General features: G+C 40.9%; 1 protein-coding gene across 9 annotated transcripts in view; it reads right to left on the bottom strand.

The window, feature by feature from the left end:
• TTC3 (tetratricopeptide repeat domain 3) overlaps positions 1 to 17,345 on the bottom strand; it is a 123,267-nt gene that overhangs the window by 14,135 nt on the left and 91,787 nt on the right. For all 9 annotated transcript variants that reach the window (XM_020870871.2, XM_020870878.2, XM_070466979.1 and 6 more), the window contains 6 exons: positions 16,667 to 16,732; positions 14,597 to 14,746; positions 5,672 to 5,811; positions 3,288 to 3,356; positions 2,438 to 2,534; positions 657 to 757 (listed from right to left, as the gene is read on the bottom strand). In XM_020870871.2, the coding sequence (XP_020726530.2) occupies positions 657 to 757; positions 2,438 to 2,534; positions 3,288 to 3,356; positions 5,672 to 5,811; positions 14,597 to 14,746; positions 16,667 to 16,732 (623 nt within the window). The remainder of the gene's footprint in view (positions 1 to 656; positions 758 to 2,437; positions 2,535 to 3,287; positions 3,357 to 5,671; positions 5,812 to 14,596; positions 14,747 to 16,666; positions 16,733 to 17,345) is intronic.

Here is a 17,345-nt window from a genome sequence, read left to right as displayed (position 1 = left end):
TCCAGACTATGGGGTCACAGAGTGTCAGACATGACTTAGTGACTAAACCACCACCATGTATGACTTAGTGAAAAACTGTATGTAAATTTTCTTTTTTTCCCCAAAACCTTAATGGATTTACCCAAAACTAAATTAACTAATTATAACTCAATTTAGAATTAGGATAATTTATCATTTTGTTGATATGTTTTGATTTTCCCATGACTGAACATGCATTAATTATAATAACTATTAAAAATAAAGTCCCTTGGACTGTAAGGAGATCCAACCAGTGCACCCTAAAGGAAATCAGTCCTGAATATTCATTGGAAGGACTGATATTGAAGCTGAAACTCCAATACTTTGGCCACCTGATGCGAAGAACTAACTCATCTGAAAAGACCCTGATGCTGGGAAAGACTGAAGGGAGGAGGAGAAGGAGACGGCAAAGGATGAGATGGTTGGATGGCATCACCCACTCAATGGACATGAGTTTGAGTAGACTCCGGGAGTTGGTGATGGACAGGGAGGCCTGGCGTGGTGCAGTTCATGGGGTCACAAAGAGTTGGACACGACTGAGTGACTGAAGTGAACTGAATATAATTTTTCCTCAAATCAGCCCTAATCTTTATTTCCTCAATGACAATTGTGGAAAGACACCTATGACACCACAGTACCTGCTCATTAGCTTCAGGTTCTTGAGAAACCCTTCAGCTTGTGACTCCACAGTCTGTAACTTACACACTTCCATGTCCCTCCAGTTTTCAAGCACAGATACCTACCATTAGATAAGAGAATGTAAGCATTTTAAAACTAAAACTATTTTCAAGCTGTGAAAGCAAACATTCTAAATCCCTTTCAAGTTTCTCCTTAAATGACATGTGATCAGCAGAATGACCAGAATTCAATTATCATTTCTCTCAAGTGAATCTGAACTAAAACTTTTCAGACTTCTCTGGTGGTCCACTGGTCAATGCCGGGGACACAGGTCTGATCCGTGGGTTCTGTGAAGGTTCCACATGCCTTGGGGCAACTGGGCCTGTGCCCCACAACTGCTACGCCTGTGTGCTGCAACTCCTGAAACCAGAACTTGCAAAGCCTGTGTTCCCCGACAAGAGACACCCCTGCTTGCTGCAGCTAGAGAAAGCCCATATGCAGCAAGTAAGTCTCGGCACAGCCCCAAATTAATTAATCTAAAACACTTCAGGATTTGAAAACAGAATAATAAAGTAACAGTAAAATTATATTCCTAGAGTGATACTTTCTTAGATATGAAACTTTCCACAAGGCTTACTGCTCAAGCCATACAGGAGCACAGAGCTAGGTTACCTGAAAGTATTACCTGGCGTGCATAACCTAAGGTCCTGACCATGGCAAGCAGAGGCCAGGACCCTGCCGAATAGCGTCAAGGCCGCACCTATGGAACTGACAGGCCTGGGGAGCAGAGTCGTGGTTGCCGAGTGGGAGTCTGGGACCAGCAGATGCAGACTGTCACACAGAGGACCAGCACATAACAGGTGCTACTGCACAGCTCAGGGAAAGTTATGATCAGCACGGCTAAGTGCTGAGAACATTAGAGTCTGGCTCCCCACATGAGCCACTGGCCATCTGTGTGAAAGTCACTGCATAAATGCAGACTGGCCTTGCTTTAACTCAGGTGTCAGTAATCTTGCCAGGGCCCACGAGGCAAAACTGCTTGCTAAATGGTAGAAAATGGGAACTGAGTGACTTGGGGACAGAGATGCAGGAAAAGGGTCCACAAAGCAGAAGTAAACACTGGGACTCTTTTTTCCTTCCTTCCTTTAGAAAAGCAGCTGCATGGCTGACATTTCTTTTAAAGACCCATGTTTACAGACTGCATAAGCTAAGCTCTTCCTTATGTTTCTAAAATAATTATAGACACATTTACTAATAAATAACATTTACGTTGCAAATTAGAGAAACAAAGACAACCATGTTTCAGGAATTCAATAGAATATAGCCAGAGATAATTATTTTTGTCTCAGTAGTTTTTCAAATTGTATACTGACTTTAGTATATATTCTTCTAGAGGGGGGAAAGAGATTATATAGTCTTAATAAGTATATTATTTTCAAGTTCCTTTTCCAGCACTGGCAAATAGGTTTTATGGTTGACTGCTTCATGGTACATCACTTGATTAAATATGATGAAGCCACTGAAAGTACAGAGCACTGAAAATGACTGAATTGTGTTAAACAAGGAAAGCTGGTCACAAAACCTGGTGTACACTCTATCGTAAGATAAGCATAAAGCTAAAAAATTTAAAAGTTATAGGCAAGGAGGGAGTGGTTGTCTCAGGGAGGCAGGATTATGATTGAAAGGACACCCCTCAGCCTCCACACTTCCCAGCAATGTTGTCCTGCCTCGTGTAATTAAATGCAGAGTAAACAAATGACACCCTGCCGTATCCGTCAGTCACCGAGTACCCTGGACTCACCTCTGCATCCACAGCCCTCTGAAGACTCTCTTCATAATGCTCTTTCCCTTTCTTTATACTCTCTTCTATTTTCATTTTCTCATTTGTAAATGTATTACTGCAAATATTAAAGAAAACAAAAAAACTTACTGGAGAAAAACATAACCAGTGAGCTCACAAAGGGTGAAGTCACGTTAGCTCTGAAGTCACACCACAAACAGAAAACAGAACATCTTCCAGAGAAACTTCTTGCCCAACATTTGGCTATTTAATACAAGACTCATATGTGCTCTCTGCAAATGATCAAAGGAAGATGAGAAATTAAAGGTAAGATATTTGGTGGGAATGCTGAAAAATGGGTCCCCCATTTTTATGACGTTAGGTGAAGTTTAATCTGATTATGTTAATAAATTTTACATACTGGCTTCCAGTATGTAGAAAGATTATTTGCAGTAATAAAGATGAAAATGAAAACCTTTTATAGGTTCATAACAAACATTTTTTAATAATTCTTTAATTGTAGAGCAATGAACTACCATATAATAGTTGAGACTGTTATTTCAAGCAACACAAGTTTTTAAAATACATTTTTAGTTTCAGGTTAATTCAAAGGAAGAGTAACAAACAATGCTAAATTCAGGACTTTTTATACTGACAATGTGAAATAAAGGTAGAAAACATCATAAGATAAAAATACTTAAAGAATAGATTTATTTAAATATTAATATAAATAATAAAACAAATTTTTAAAAAGAAACATTTAAAAGCAACATATAAGCAGAAATATATTTGGATGTCTAAATATATTTAGACTGTGCCTCTGATATTAAGAATATAGAGAGATGTAAAAATAAATTTAAGCTTAATTTGCCTGATTTCAAGGGACTGATCCAGAAGTAATTCAAGTGCCTTTTCCTTTCCATCGTTTTCCTGGGTATACCTGCAAAAGCATAATCACCAAGTTTCAATCAATTTTCAAAGATTTTTAAAAACACAATCTCACACAGTAAATTCTACATCCATGTAAACATTTCCTGATTTCTTTACATCTCGTTTCATTTCTAGTATCTTCTAAATAGGCAAAGAATTTGGGTCCTCCTCCTTTTTGAAAAATTTCACTTCTACACCTGGGGGGCAGATTGCCTTTTCTTCATTCTACATCATGTGTCTGCAGCACAGACCCTGTCTTATTCCTGTCAGGAGCAGTTCCATCCAGGTGGTTCAACATAAGACAGAGGAATAAGGTGTTGGGTCATCATCAGTGTAATACAGGTTCTCACTCAAAATGAAAACAGCCTTCTATTTTTTAAGACAGAACCTAAAGTCCAATTACACACACACACACACACACACACACACACACATGCATGCACACAGTAGGAGAATTCTTCAAAACAAAGTGTGTAAATTTTTGAGTCTTAATAAGTAATGCCCTGTACCAAGAGCCTCTTCATGCTCTTCTCCACAACTTTTTAGTCATCTCTACTGGCTGAAAACCAGTTTCCACAAACTACCAATTTAAATGCCATTTCACTTCTTTTGTAAAACAGTTCCTCTAAGTTTTCAATACTGGGTAGCTTTTCATGGAATTTCTGCCTTCCTTCAACAATTATCTCTGACTTGTATCGCTGCACTAACCATGAGCTCCTCGTGACCATTCATTTCTTAATAAATATCAACTGTGATCTAAAGTGTAGAAAAATCAATGAAATAGTGGTTCTCTAAGAGACCCAAAAAGTTTTAAGATCTAAATATTAAAATTTAGCTTTTTTTGGAAAGTGCAAAAAGCATAAAGAAGCCTATAGCCTATCTTTAAACTGCAACAGAAAAAGGCAAAGAAATGCACTAATGAAGTGAAAAGACAATAAAAAGATTATTCCTCAGCAGAAATGATTTTTATGACAGCACAGAAAAAGTTTTTCTTATCAACAGTCTCAGTCTCATTTACTTTGTCTAGTTTGATAGTATGTCTGAACTCAACATATGAAAAAATTAAAACATAAATACTCCAGAATTTTTGAGTAAAAATTAAGACTGTACTTGCTCAAACAGTAAGAGGTAAAAAGCTTTTTACATTCCATAAATATGTTCTTCTAATGAAACTACTTTGAGCAAAATCAACACTACATGACATATGCGGTACTTCCATTTCATCATGCTTTACACATGCCTACCTGAAAACTGTCCAAAGGTAAGGTCAGCAATACTCATGATGAAATTCATCTGATCACAGGGCACAGCAAGTGGACAAAACATAAATGCCCTGAACACTGAATGTGGGCAGTGCAGCCCCCAGAGAACCACACCTCCCCTTACTCATGCCCTTCAATCTGGACCAGGCCTGCAACTTGCCCGAAACAACAAAATGTGGCAGAAAGTGATGCTGAAGGTTCTAGGCCTAAAGCTTCAGAGGGCCTGGCAGCTTCCACCTGTGCACTCGTGGAAGCTCTTAGCCACCACACAGGAGGTATGGCTGCTGTGCTGGAGATAAAAATCACAGGAAGAAGTCACGTGGAGAGGAAGAAGCCCTGAAACTGCAGAGAGAGGAAGAGGCCAAAATGTTTCAGCCAACTCCCAGCTAAACGCAGCCACAGGGGGAACCACTGAAAAGACCAGCAGAAGGGTGGCCCAGCCAAGACAGCCCAGAATGCAAGATCCGGATCAAGTAAAAATTAAGTTAATTTAAGCCAACAAGCTTCAGGTATTCTGTTCAACAGTAGTTAGCAATTAAGCTGAGGAGTCATACGATTATTTAGGGAAACAGGGGTTAGCAATAGATCGCAGAGAATCTTAAAACAAACCTAGCCCATCTGACAACTGCCTGAATGTATTAATATTACTGAATCCTTTGTATTATAGGACCAAATTTTACTAATGTAAAGATTCAGGATGGAAGTAATAAATAAAATGATCACCACAGAATCTTGGTGCTGGAAAGAACTGTAGATCTAGACAACTCCCCTCATTTTACAGCAAAGAAAAGGGGTCAAAGATAATGTTCAGAAAAAGAGGTGGTGTTCAGACCGGAAGTAAGTTCTTGAAGTCCTACTTTTATTTATGTATAAATATGAGAGGTTTAGAAAAAGCTGTAGGTGAGATAATTCTCAACAGATGTTCTTCAGAATGAAATGAGAAGTGTCTAAAATTTTCACTTTATTTGATAGTCTGAAACAGAATACCAAAAAGGATAAAATAAGCCAAAATATACCCAAATTAAAAATAAATGAAAATCATTGTCTTTTAAGTGTTACTTACATTTCTCTGGCATTTAACACCTTTTTCATTTTCTTCTTCAGTGTCTTTAGTCTTTCTTGGATTTCTTTTTTCTCCTGTTCCCATTTTTTAATTTCCTTGTTCAAATCTTCAAGGAACCAATCTAGCTCTGTCTTTGAGATCTAAAAACATTTTAGAAAGTATCTAAATAAATGGGAAGATTTCCTTTTTTTCTTTTTAAAGAGCCTGAGAGACTAGTGTTGCGGTGGTGAACTAGCTCAACCAGTGACCACACACTCAGGAGCTGGCTGCATGCGCTACCCCAGCCGAGCCTGGGGCATCGAGTCACACAACACACAGCCTCAGCCCTCCAACGAGGGTGGGCAGAGACGTGGCAGACGCTCTGGTACTCGGGAAGGGACTCTCCAAACTAGTGCCATTTGATCTCTGTCTTCAGAGATGGGGCTGTCACATGGAGAATGAATTCCAAGTAGTGGGCATGGAGAGGCAGAAGGTTAGAAGAGAAAGGCGTATCTGTATGGAATAGTACAAGGTGGATGTTAGGACCTCAGGCCCCTGGGGCACCTTGGGGTAAAATGATCACGGGCCTTGTGAGCAACGCTGAGGACTGTGGACCTCTTCCTGCAGACAACAGGAAGCCTTCAGCAGGGTTGAGAGATGATGAGATTCTTATTTCAGAAAAATAACTGAAAGACCTAGAGGTAGATCAGGGGTAAGAGGGTACATGAAGGTTAGACCAGAACAGCAGCTTTCTCATTTTCTTGACTTTCTCTGATACTTTCTTACTGTGACCCACAACAGCAGACACATTTTAATCATGATCCCCAGCATTATATACACACCTGTATGCATCTACACACAGAGAGAGCTAAAAACACTGCCCTTACTTTTTGAGATGTTTTCCTATATTTCTATTCTATTATTAATAACAATTTTAGTCAGCATCATTAAACTGACTTCACAGCCCATTAGGAATTATAACCTTTAATATTCAAATACTCTATATTAGAAGATAAAATCTCACTGCAGTAGCCCAGGTGAGAGACAATGAGGATGACAGAGGTAACTAAAGGGATGATGAAAGAAATAAAGGACACTTGAGAAGACTAGGATGGATAAGAAGACCGTGTGCCCATGTGGGTATGTGATGTAAAGTGGAAGGTGACAGAATCTCTACCCTGGATGAATAACTAAATAAAATTCTATTAACAAAACAGGAGACTATGGAAGATATACAGGAGAGAAATCAACCTAGATGTGTATTTTTAAATAAATTTGAGTAAATAATAAAATATATATTAAGAACTCAGTAATTCTGAACCTGCAATCATTTTGATGGGACAGAGAAGTTTATAGGTGTCTGACAAAGACTATACATCCAAGGAATAAAATACTAAATTGAAATAACAAATAACCACCTTTCAACACAACCACAGAGAAAGGAGTAACGTATTTCTAACTCTTCTTGATTTACACATCTGCCAACAGGCTCCTCTAGCACAGGTTAGTACACCAAAGTCAGGTGTGTTTTGCTCCCCAAACCACCTTTCCCAACATGGGAAACTCCCACCTATTAACATACTACAATTTCCAAGTCCATTCACCAGTTCATTGGCTGTAACTTGGAATGCACTTTCCCCATAGAAAGTTACATTAGAAACATCAGTTAAACAGCCAACATTTCTCTTCCAAGAAGCTCTCAGTTCCATCTGTAAGCTGAACAAAATGAGGTCTACAGTGTTAAAGAGGGCACATTCCCAGACCATGAGTCTATTAAACTGAGGAAAAAATAAATCTCCACCGGGGTGCTGAGGCAGAGCACGCGATGCTGGAGAGACAAAGAGGAAGCGAAGGCCACCCTCTGAGACAGGTTTGGGGAGATTCCTGTCCACCTTCACAGCCTCCCACCTTCCTTCTGCCACTCGGTTCCACCCACCGGGGGCCCTTCCTTCCTCAGCACCCTCGAGTGTGGACTCCTGACTTAAGCACCCCCCAGTCGAGGGCCTGCCAGGCACCCAGGCACACTTCCACGTCTCTCCTCTCCTTCCTTTTCAATCTCTCACCCCGAGCGCGTCTGATGGCAGCACAGTGCTACAAAGACCCACTTCCACTCGCCTGGAAGTAGTCACACTTCACTCTTTAGCTTAAGTGATTCTCTAATCTACACGGGGTCGGCATGCATGTTTTATTTGGCAAGTCCAATATACTTGTTTGCTTTTTAAAATACAAATGTGTTATCTCTGCTTGGTGATAAAGGCCATGGGGCTAAGATACTTGTTAGAATTTCAGGCCATGTGACAAAGAGAAATGAAACGCTGTATCTTGAGGCTCTGGGTGGCCAGATACACCATCACCTGAGACACAGCCTTCTCTGTCAGCTACCTTAAGTAAGGGCTGCCTTTTGAAACTCCTTCTGAACCTATGAATTCTCTAAAAGTTTTATGCCAGTTTTTCGAAGGGTCATCTCTTCAATGTTAGCAGACAGGTTGTGCACATGCCTGTAAATGCCAGTCATTTATAAATAAAATATACTCTGGACTAGTATTTCTAACAATTACTGTGCGAGTCATAATGGAACAATATTTACAAGAAACAAAGAAGAAGTTTAAACTTTAATATTTCTAGTTTGAAATTCTACTAGTATCAACGACTGCTTAATGGTATCTCAATTTCATTTTTGCTTTAGGGAGCCTTTCACGTCCCACCTCTGACCAGGTTCCCTATAATCTGACCTTCCTGCTTAGGCTTAGAATGTGGCCAGGTCACTGAGGACAAGGGTTCAGCTACAGAAACTCAGGGTCTCCTCCTTCAGAGAGGACAGGGTACCCTGGAGCCAAGCTACACAGATTCCCTGGGCAACAACAGCTTCTAGTCAAAACGGGAACCAACTTAGAACATTCCACCCTCATCAGCTTTAGACACAACGGTTTTGGATGTTCCTGGCAGGTAGATTCAACATCGCAAATATACCTCTGATCAGCCCAGGTCCTTCATGAATTTCAAGTCCTGCCTCAGGAGTAAGTTGGACTTCAGTGGCCTTGAGATGTACAGGCCAACTGTCCTTAGGCAGAAGAGGTTCAACAGTTTGGTGACATTTCCTCCAGCCTGGGGACAGTTCAACTCACACTTTCCTTGCTGCAACCTTGCTGATCTTGAATTTGCTGAGTCACTACTGTGACGGAGGTGACCACCATGTCTACCTGGCCTCATGAAGAGGGTGCAACATAAAAAGTCCTGGAAGATCAGCACAGAGCCTGGCACTTAAGGAGCATCCAATATAAACATCTGTCAAATGAAAGAATGAGTGCTACCCTCCACTACATACTAGCAGTAAATAAAGCAACAGTCATCACAGAACATACAGGCCTGACGACCTTTCCGTAGGCTGCTGAAATATGAAGACACAATTCACTAAACTCAGTTCTTTAGGGGCCCAAGTACACACTGTTGGGGAGCACTGGCAGAGCTCCTAGGCTGCACACTCAGATCCAAGGATGGCCAAGAAACAGCCCTCAATCTCAGGGGGATCACAGGTTGGTGGGGGAAATATGCATAAAAGATAATTACTATACCATACACAAAAAATTAACTCCAAGTGGATCACAGGCCTAAGTGGAGGAGCTAAAACTATAAAACTCTATAGCGCATAGGAATAAATATTGCTGACCTTGGGTTTGACAGTGGTTTCTCAGCTATGACATCAAAAGCATAAGAAACAAAAGAAAAATGAGAGAAACTCGACTACACTGAAAACTTAGAACTTGTGTGTTGCAAATGATGACATCAAGAAAGTGAAAAGACAGTGGACAGAATGGGGCACAGGAGAAATAAATCTGCAAATATGGGAAGATGAGAGAAAATATTTCTAAATAATATATAAGAAATTTGTACCTAGAATACACATATACATAAGTGTGTGTGTGTGTGTGTGTGTGTATAGACTCTTAATTCAATATAAAAAACAAAAAATCCAATTAACAAGTGGGCAAAGGATTAAAACACATTTCTCGCACTTTCCAAATATATAAAAATAGACATAAAACACATATAAGATGCTCAACACCATTAGCCTTTGGGGAAACACGAATCAAAACTACAATGAGAAACCACTTTACACCCATTAGAAGAGCTAAAATAAAAAAGATGGATGATAGAAAGTGTTAATGAGAACACAGAAAGATTGGATCCCTCACACACCTGGTGGGAATATAAAATGGTGCAGCTGTTTTAGAACAGTCTGGTAGTTTCTCAAACTCTTAAATATGGAGTTAACAGATTACCTAGCATTTCCACTCCTAGGTATACATCCAAAAGAAATGAAAACATGTGTCCACACAAAAACTTGTACTCAAGATATTCATGTTATTTCTAACAGTCAAAAAATGAAAAGAATTTAAATGTTCATTTACAGATGAATGGGTTAATAAAATGTGATACAGCATATGATGGAATATTATTCAGCAGTAAAAAGGAATGAAGCACTGATCCATGTTACATGGACCATTGTACATGGGTAGACCTTGAAAACGTTAAGCTAAGTGAAAGAAGGCGCTCACAAAAGACCATGTGTAATATGCCATTTATATAAAACACCCAGAATAGGCAAATCCACAGAGTAAATTAGTGGCTGCCAAGGGCTGAGGGAGGGAGGACAGGGAGTGACCGGCAGTGATCAGACTTCTTTAGGGGAGATAAAAACGTTCTAAACGTGGATTACAGAGATGGCTACACAACTCTGCCTGTACTGGCCACACTGACTACACAGTTAAAGAGGTGCAGTTTATGGCATGTGAACTGCATCTCAATAATGATGTGAACAAAATGACAGTTACCGTCTAATACAGTGAGGTGGTCATTATCACTACTGCAGTAACAAAGGCCTCTAACCGAGGCTGAGGTTCTGTTAGTGACTGCTTCCTCCACAAAGTGATGCCTGAGTTGGGCCCAATGGATGAGGGGTGAGCCAGGCACAGGGATGGAGAAGGCCCTTGAGGCAGAAGGACCAGTGCTGGGAAGAGGTCTAGAAGTGAAGAAACCACACCACAAGCTCCACTACCCTTTAAGGGTAGAGGACAATGCAGACAGCCAGCAGAGAAGGCTGGAGATGGAGCAGGCACCAACCACAGGGGGGTTTCACACCCGAGGTGACTGCTGTGTTCACGCGTTACCGGCACTGACCTGCGGTGACAGAGGGATGGCACACGCAGCCCATCCTGCACCCTCCCCACATCTACAGCCTCTGTCGGGGGACCCTGGAGTTCCCTCCACTCAGGAGGCGAGCCTTTCCCCGCCCCTTGAACCTCGGCTGGCTATGGGACTTGCTTTGTCTGGTGGGTTATCAGCAGGGCTGGTTCTTGCTTGCCCTTGGACTCACACTGGAAGATGAAAGACACACGGGACAGATGGAGCTGCCCCTGCTGAGGCCACTGTAGATCGGTCTATAGCCAGATGACCCCAATACGTGAGCAAGCACAGCCAAGAACAGCGGAGCCCTAGCTGATCCAAAGGTGAGGCCGTCCAGCCAAGCTCAATCAGGATTGGCTAACCCGCAGACTCACACATGTGATATTTATTGTTATATGTCACTGAGGTTTTTACTTAGCATTACTATGGCATCAGTTAACTGATACACTGCTCACGAAGTGCTGGGAAATGTTTCTCAACTGGTTGTGGAACAGACCTTCTCTTAATTGATCTGGAGCCTGACATTCACCACCTGTTCTGCTTACTGCTGGTGCGACTTGGAGCAAGACACCTTAGTGAGGACAGCCTCCATTTCCTCATCAGCAAAATGGAGACAATGCTACATACTGGAACACTAGTGCACTAAAGTGCTTTCAGATTTAATAAAATAATATAGCTAAAACCTTTATGACTGAGTACGGCACATAACCCGAGCTCCATAAATGTTAGATTAGAAAAAAGCTGAACTTGGCAAGGACCGTGACTGAATAGGACCACACCTCTCTGCAGATGTGGGCTGAGGAAGTTTTGGTAGGCAGGAACCCAAGATTCTGTTGAAACAGCACAAAGTTTCAGATTCTACTCCATCAATTCGTCTAGGCCAAAATTATTTTGACTGTTTTAAGAGTCAATGCTAACTAAATACCCATCTTAACTATAAGCAAATCTCATTAAAGCACCTTAAGAACATATGACCTTCAAAAGATGGGGAGTGACTGTCTAATGGGAATACAGCTTCTTTTTGGAGTGATGAAAACAACTCTGGCATTAGATGGTGGTGGTGATTATATGACATGGTGAATATATTGAAAACAACTGAACTATATACTTTATATAAAGGTTAAATGTGAACTTTACCTTAATAAAACAAAAAAGATGGCTTCTCTGGTGGTCCAGTGGTTAAGAATCACCTTGCAATGCAGGGGACACTGGTTTGACCCCTGGTCCAGGAAGACCTGACATACCTCGAGGCAACTAGGTCTGTGTGCCACAAATAATGAGCCTGTGCTCTGGAGCTCAGGAACCACAACTACTGGAGCCCTTGCTCCGCAACAAGGGAAGCCACTATGAGAAGCCCACGTACCACAACTGGAAAGTAGCCCCCGCTCGCTGCAACTAAAGAAAGCCCGTGCAGCAACGAAGACCCAGTATAGTAAAAATAAATAAAGAAAGAAAGAATTTTTAAGAGAGAGAGAACATATGCCCCTGAGCAATACGGCAACCAGTTATGACCTATCAGTTCTAAGTTCAGTTCATTTCAGTTGCTCAGTCGTATCTGACTCTTTGTGACCCCATGGACTGCAGCACACCAGGCCTCCCTGCTCCTTAGGTTGTATAATATATACCTAAGGAACTCAGGTGAACAATTTATCCTAAAAGCAAACAGGTACACATTTTGCATGGAAACTCCAATAACCTAACAGGTCTGCAATTTGAGGGACAAAATAATGGCCCTTTTTAAAAAATGGACTGACTACTCTTCAGCACAAGTCCATGGAACTAGGTCCAGAGTCTCAGCACAGTTAAGAAGCAGGTTAAGAGCCCAAGCCCACTGGTCAAAGCTGCTGCTCTCTCACAGCCCTCCTCCCTGGGTGCTCATTTACTACACATTTCTTGGTCCCGTTTACAAAGAAGTCCTGATGAACTGCACACAGGACCCAGTCAAACCAGGAGCTTATAAAGCCGGACAAGCCTCTACCAGAAAGAAAGGAACCTCACTCACCAGAAAGTGAAATGTGAAAGTGAAAGTCACTCAGTCGTGTCCATCTCTTTGCAATCCCATGGACTCTATAATCCATGGAACTCTCCAGGCCAAAATACTGGAGTGGGTAGCCTTTCCCTTCTCCAGGGGATCTTCCCAACACAGGGATTGAGCCCAGGACTCCCTGCCCTGGCAGGCGGATGCTTTACCAGTTGAGCCACAAGGGAAGTCCAAGAATAGTGGAGTGGGTAGCCTATCCCTTCTCCAGCGGATCTTCCCGACCCAGGGTCTCCTGCATTGCAGGCAGATTCTTTACCAAGTGAGCTATCAGGGAAGCCCTCACTCACCAGGTGACCATCTCAAATTGAGTGGTTGTGTATGCATCTGTCTGCATCACTTAATTGGGTGGACACAGGCATTCTCATACAGGTTTATTAAAACTGAATTTTCCTGACACAATATGAAGTTTACAAAAATGTTTTGTTAAGCCCCCCAAGTAGCTTATCCAAATTAGCGTTCTATGAGTCTCTGTGAAAGGTTTTATTTTTGTTCATTTCCCCCTCTTCTTAATCAGGAAGATTTCATTCAACTGGGCAACTGAGCAGAAAGATTGGTTCCTTCTAATTTTTCAAATCTCCCCAGTCTCATCCCAAGTGAAAACATGGACTAAGGAGTGTTATAACGGTCACCTCTAGAAACCAACCCTTTTCTTCTGGGTATACTTGACAAATGTTTATTGATTAAGGTCCCACAGCTCATTTTCTTCTATTTAATATGTGGCCTCAGCTAATGACTCAGACTTCTAGCACAAATTCTTCCTTTCTTAAACAGACTAACAGACCTTTTTTACCTCCGTACAAAGACTTCCGTTTTCACAACCTAATTAAACAATAGGCAGAAGATCTGAATAGACATTTTTCCAAAGAAAACATCAGGATGGCCAACAGGCACATAAAAAGATGCTCAATATTACTCTTCATGAGAGAAATGCAAATCAAAACCACAGTGAGGACTTCCCTGGCAGTACAGTGGATGAGAATCCACCTGCTAACGCAGGGGACGTGGGTTCAGTTTCTGGTCCAGGACGATTCCACATGCCGCAGAGCGACTAAGCTGGTGCACCACAATGCCTGCGCCTAGAGCCAGTGCGCCGCAGCGAGGCCACACGGCGAGAAGCCGGCACACCACAGCACAGAGGGCCGTGCTCCCCACACCCAGAGCGAGCCCACGTGCGGCAAGAAGACCGAGTGCGGCCAAAAGTAAATAAAACAAGTCTGAACATTAAAAAAGAGTAAGACTCTAACCCTATAAAATGGGAGCAATTATTACCCAAACTACAGAACCAAGGCAGAGATGTTAACAAACCCACACACACCAGTCTGCCCAGGAAGAGAACTAGTGTAGAACTAAGCCTGGATCTGAGCCGTCAGTCTGTCTCCAGGCCCCACATGTGGAACCTCTAGTGCCACATGACCACTCTCACTGTAAAGAATTTAACTTGGAACTTACCAGGAAATAGTTTTAATCAAGGAAACCAAGTAATAGATAAATGAAAATTCAGAATCACAGCCCTTTTCTTACATGACAACTTGTAGAGGTTGTAAAACACTGCAAATAAAAACACTGTCACTTTAACGTCATAAAAAATGTGAAACAGGCAACAGTGAGAAAGAATTCTTTGTTTAGCCAACAATGCAGTAGCTCAGCTAACTGAGGCTACACAAGCACAATTCTCTGAATGATACCATGTGCTATTAAGAAGAGGTTTCAGACAGGATTACCTTATTTTCCTCGATGTTCCTTTTCAACTTTTCTTCCAAGTCCTTGGTTTCTTCTGAGCCCTTGACATTGTTCTGTTCATAATTTTCACATGCTCCCTTAAGTTGCTCTTGTAAAACCTGGTACTCCTTTTCAATCTGTGAAATACCCCCCTACAAATATGATACAAAATTACCTATCAAAAGTAGTTTTAAAAGTCTATTTCTGATCTTGTTCTGAAATGTCTCTTCAGATAAACAAGAGGATACAAGGCAGATGAAAATTTACAAGGAAAATGTCACAATAATTCAAGAATTTAAAACCCCTTACATTGTTTAGCAAAGTCAGCTCTTTTTTAAAAAAGCTATTCATATTACTGGAATTCATAAGGAAACTTTCCAAGAGGCACCATAATTAGCTCTGAATATTTGTTTTAGAAGGGTTCAGTATTAAATAGTCTGATATGACTGTCATCCTCTACAATTAACATCAAGAACTATCTACTGGCCCTAAGAACCGCAAATATTATGCATGCATTAGATATGAATAGGACATATTAGTTTTGGCCCTACTTTTATAGCGTTTCAAATAGACGGTTGCTGATTATTTTTAAAAGACGACTTAAAATTATTATCAAGAAATTATTTTCAGTTATGTAACTGTCTCCTGGACAGCTTTAAAAAAAGCAAACAGAAGTCATACTGTACTGTGAAATGCTGGCAAGAAACAAGCAGCATTTATGTATTTGTAAGCCTTTCATCCTGCTGAGACGGGCAGCAGTCACACAGCTGTTGTGAATGGAGCACCTGTCAGACGCTGGCAGCTCCTCTCAGCTGCAGGCAACTGCCCTGCCCGGTTACCAGGGCTCTGGCATCCAGGCTTGGGACTCTAAGCCAGGTGCACAGACCTGGCCCACCTTTCCCACCCCCTGCACCTCTTACAGCACATTAGCGTTTCCCAAGTGTACAAAGGCAGGGAAGTGAGGTTCTGAAATTCTGTTCACTGTCCGAGAACTGTGAGCTATGGCCAAGCTGACCACACACACCATCTGCTGTTTTCGTCATCCAGACTGGAAGTTCGGCCCTATGAATACAGTCCATGTTTAAATAATCAGCTAGATGGCGAACTCATTACCCATGAGTAGGCCTTTACGGTTTCAGATCTTAGTTATTTCTATTTTCATTCTCATTTCAGCAAAAGAGTCACACTGCAGCTTGGTATTATGAACGAATTCATATGCCCTAAACTGCTGACAGAGACATTGTTAGTGTTATGTAGCAACAGATAACATGCGTTCTATTCATGTCTGTTTTGAGACTCTGTAAAATTAAAATCTTTAGAAAGCCAATCCTTTTAATACTAGGTCTTCCTATTCAAGTACACTGAACATTTCTCATTTACTTAAGTATTCTGTGTCTCTCTCAGTAGCATTTTAAAGTTTTCTTTCCAAGATAATATATCTGTTACTATTGAGAATGAAATCTTTTCCATTACTATGTTTTGCAATGGGTTGTTTACATACAGAAAGGTATTTTATCCATTTATGTTTCTGAATTCTCTTACTTATATTAATAAATTTTCTAATTGAATCATCCTTCACGTGGTTAAGATTTTTATAATAATTTTTGTATTATTCACGTGAATAAGCTTTTATTTATAAATACAGGCTCATTATACCAGTTAAAACAATAAAGCTGTTAAGATAGAAAAAAGCTTTTCCTCTGCCTCTCCTTTCCAAATGTGAACAATAAAACAATTTTTTTGTTATGTTCTAAAGCTATTCTACTTCCCTGGTGGCTCAGCAGTAAGAATCTGCCTGCCAATGCAGGAGACGCATGTTCAATCCCTGAGTCGGGAAGATCCCCTCGAGTAGGAAACAGCACTCCAGTATGCCTGCCTGAGAAACCCCGTGGAGAGAGGAGCCACGGAGTTGCACGAGAGTCAGACACGACTTGGTGACTCAACAGCAAGGCTTATTCTATGATGTTTTATAAGGAATAACTCGTTTCAAAATAGTTCTAAGTTCATCATTCTCATTTAGTTAAAGTAATGAAAATTAAACCTTCTAACACTTTAATACAGCTCTGACTCACCTGTTGTGACTCAAAAGGACCATATGGTTCAGTATTGACTTCTTGATGTGTCATATTCCAAGACACCTTCGGAGCAAAACAAGCACATTCAATCTGTCTCAAACACTCTAGTAAAATAAATCCATCATTGGATAACATTTTGAAACATGTCCATAATTTTTTCAAGGTTTTTTTGTCAGTTTAGATAACATTCTATGCTTTCTACAAATGTTTGTAACAGGAAAGAGTATCGTTTGGAATTGGTAAAAGTGAAAATGATTTTGGTTCATTACTCAACATAATTTTTCAAAGCCTTCTAGAAAGCTTTTAAAAAACTTAATGGGAGTCTACAAGCAATAAATGCTGGAGAGGGTGTGGAGAAAAGGGAATCCTCTTACACTGTTGGTGGGAATGCAAATTAGTACAGCCACTATGGAAAACAGTGTGGAGATTTCTTAAAAAGCTGGAAATAGAACTGCCATATGACCCAGCAATCCCACTTCTGGGCATACACACCAAAGAAACCAGATCTGAAAGAGACACGTGCACCCCAATGTTCATCGCAGCACTGTTTATAATAGCCAGGACATGGAAGCAACCCAGATGCCCATCAGCAGATGAATGGATGAGGAAGCTGTGGTACATATACACCATGGAATATTACTCAGCCATTAAAAAGAATACATTTGAATCAGTTCTA

The sequence above is a fragment of the Odocoileus virginianus genome, chromosome 4, assembly GCF_023699985.2.
Source record: "Odocoileus virginianus isolate 20LAN1187 ecotype Illinois chromosome 4, Ovbor_1.2, whole genome shotgun sequence".
NCBI classification, from domain to species: Eukaryota; Metazoa; Chordata; class Mammalia; order Artiodactyla; family Cervidae; genus Odocoileus; species Odocoileus virginianus.
This window is presented reverse-complemented; position numbering and strand designations above follow the sequence as displayed.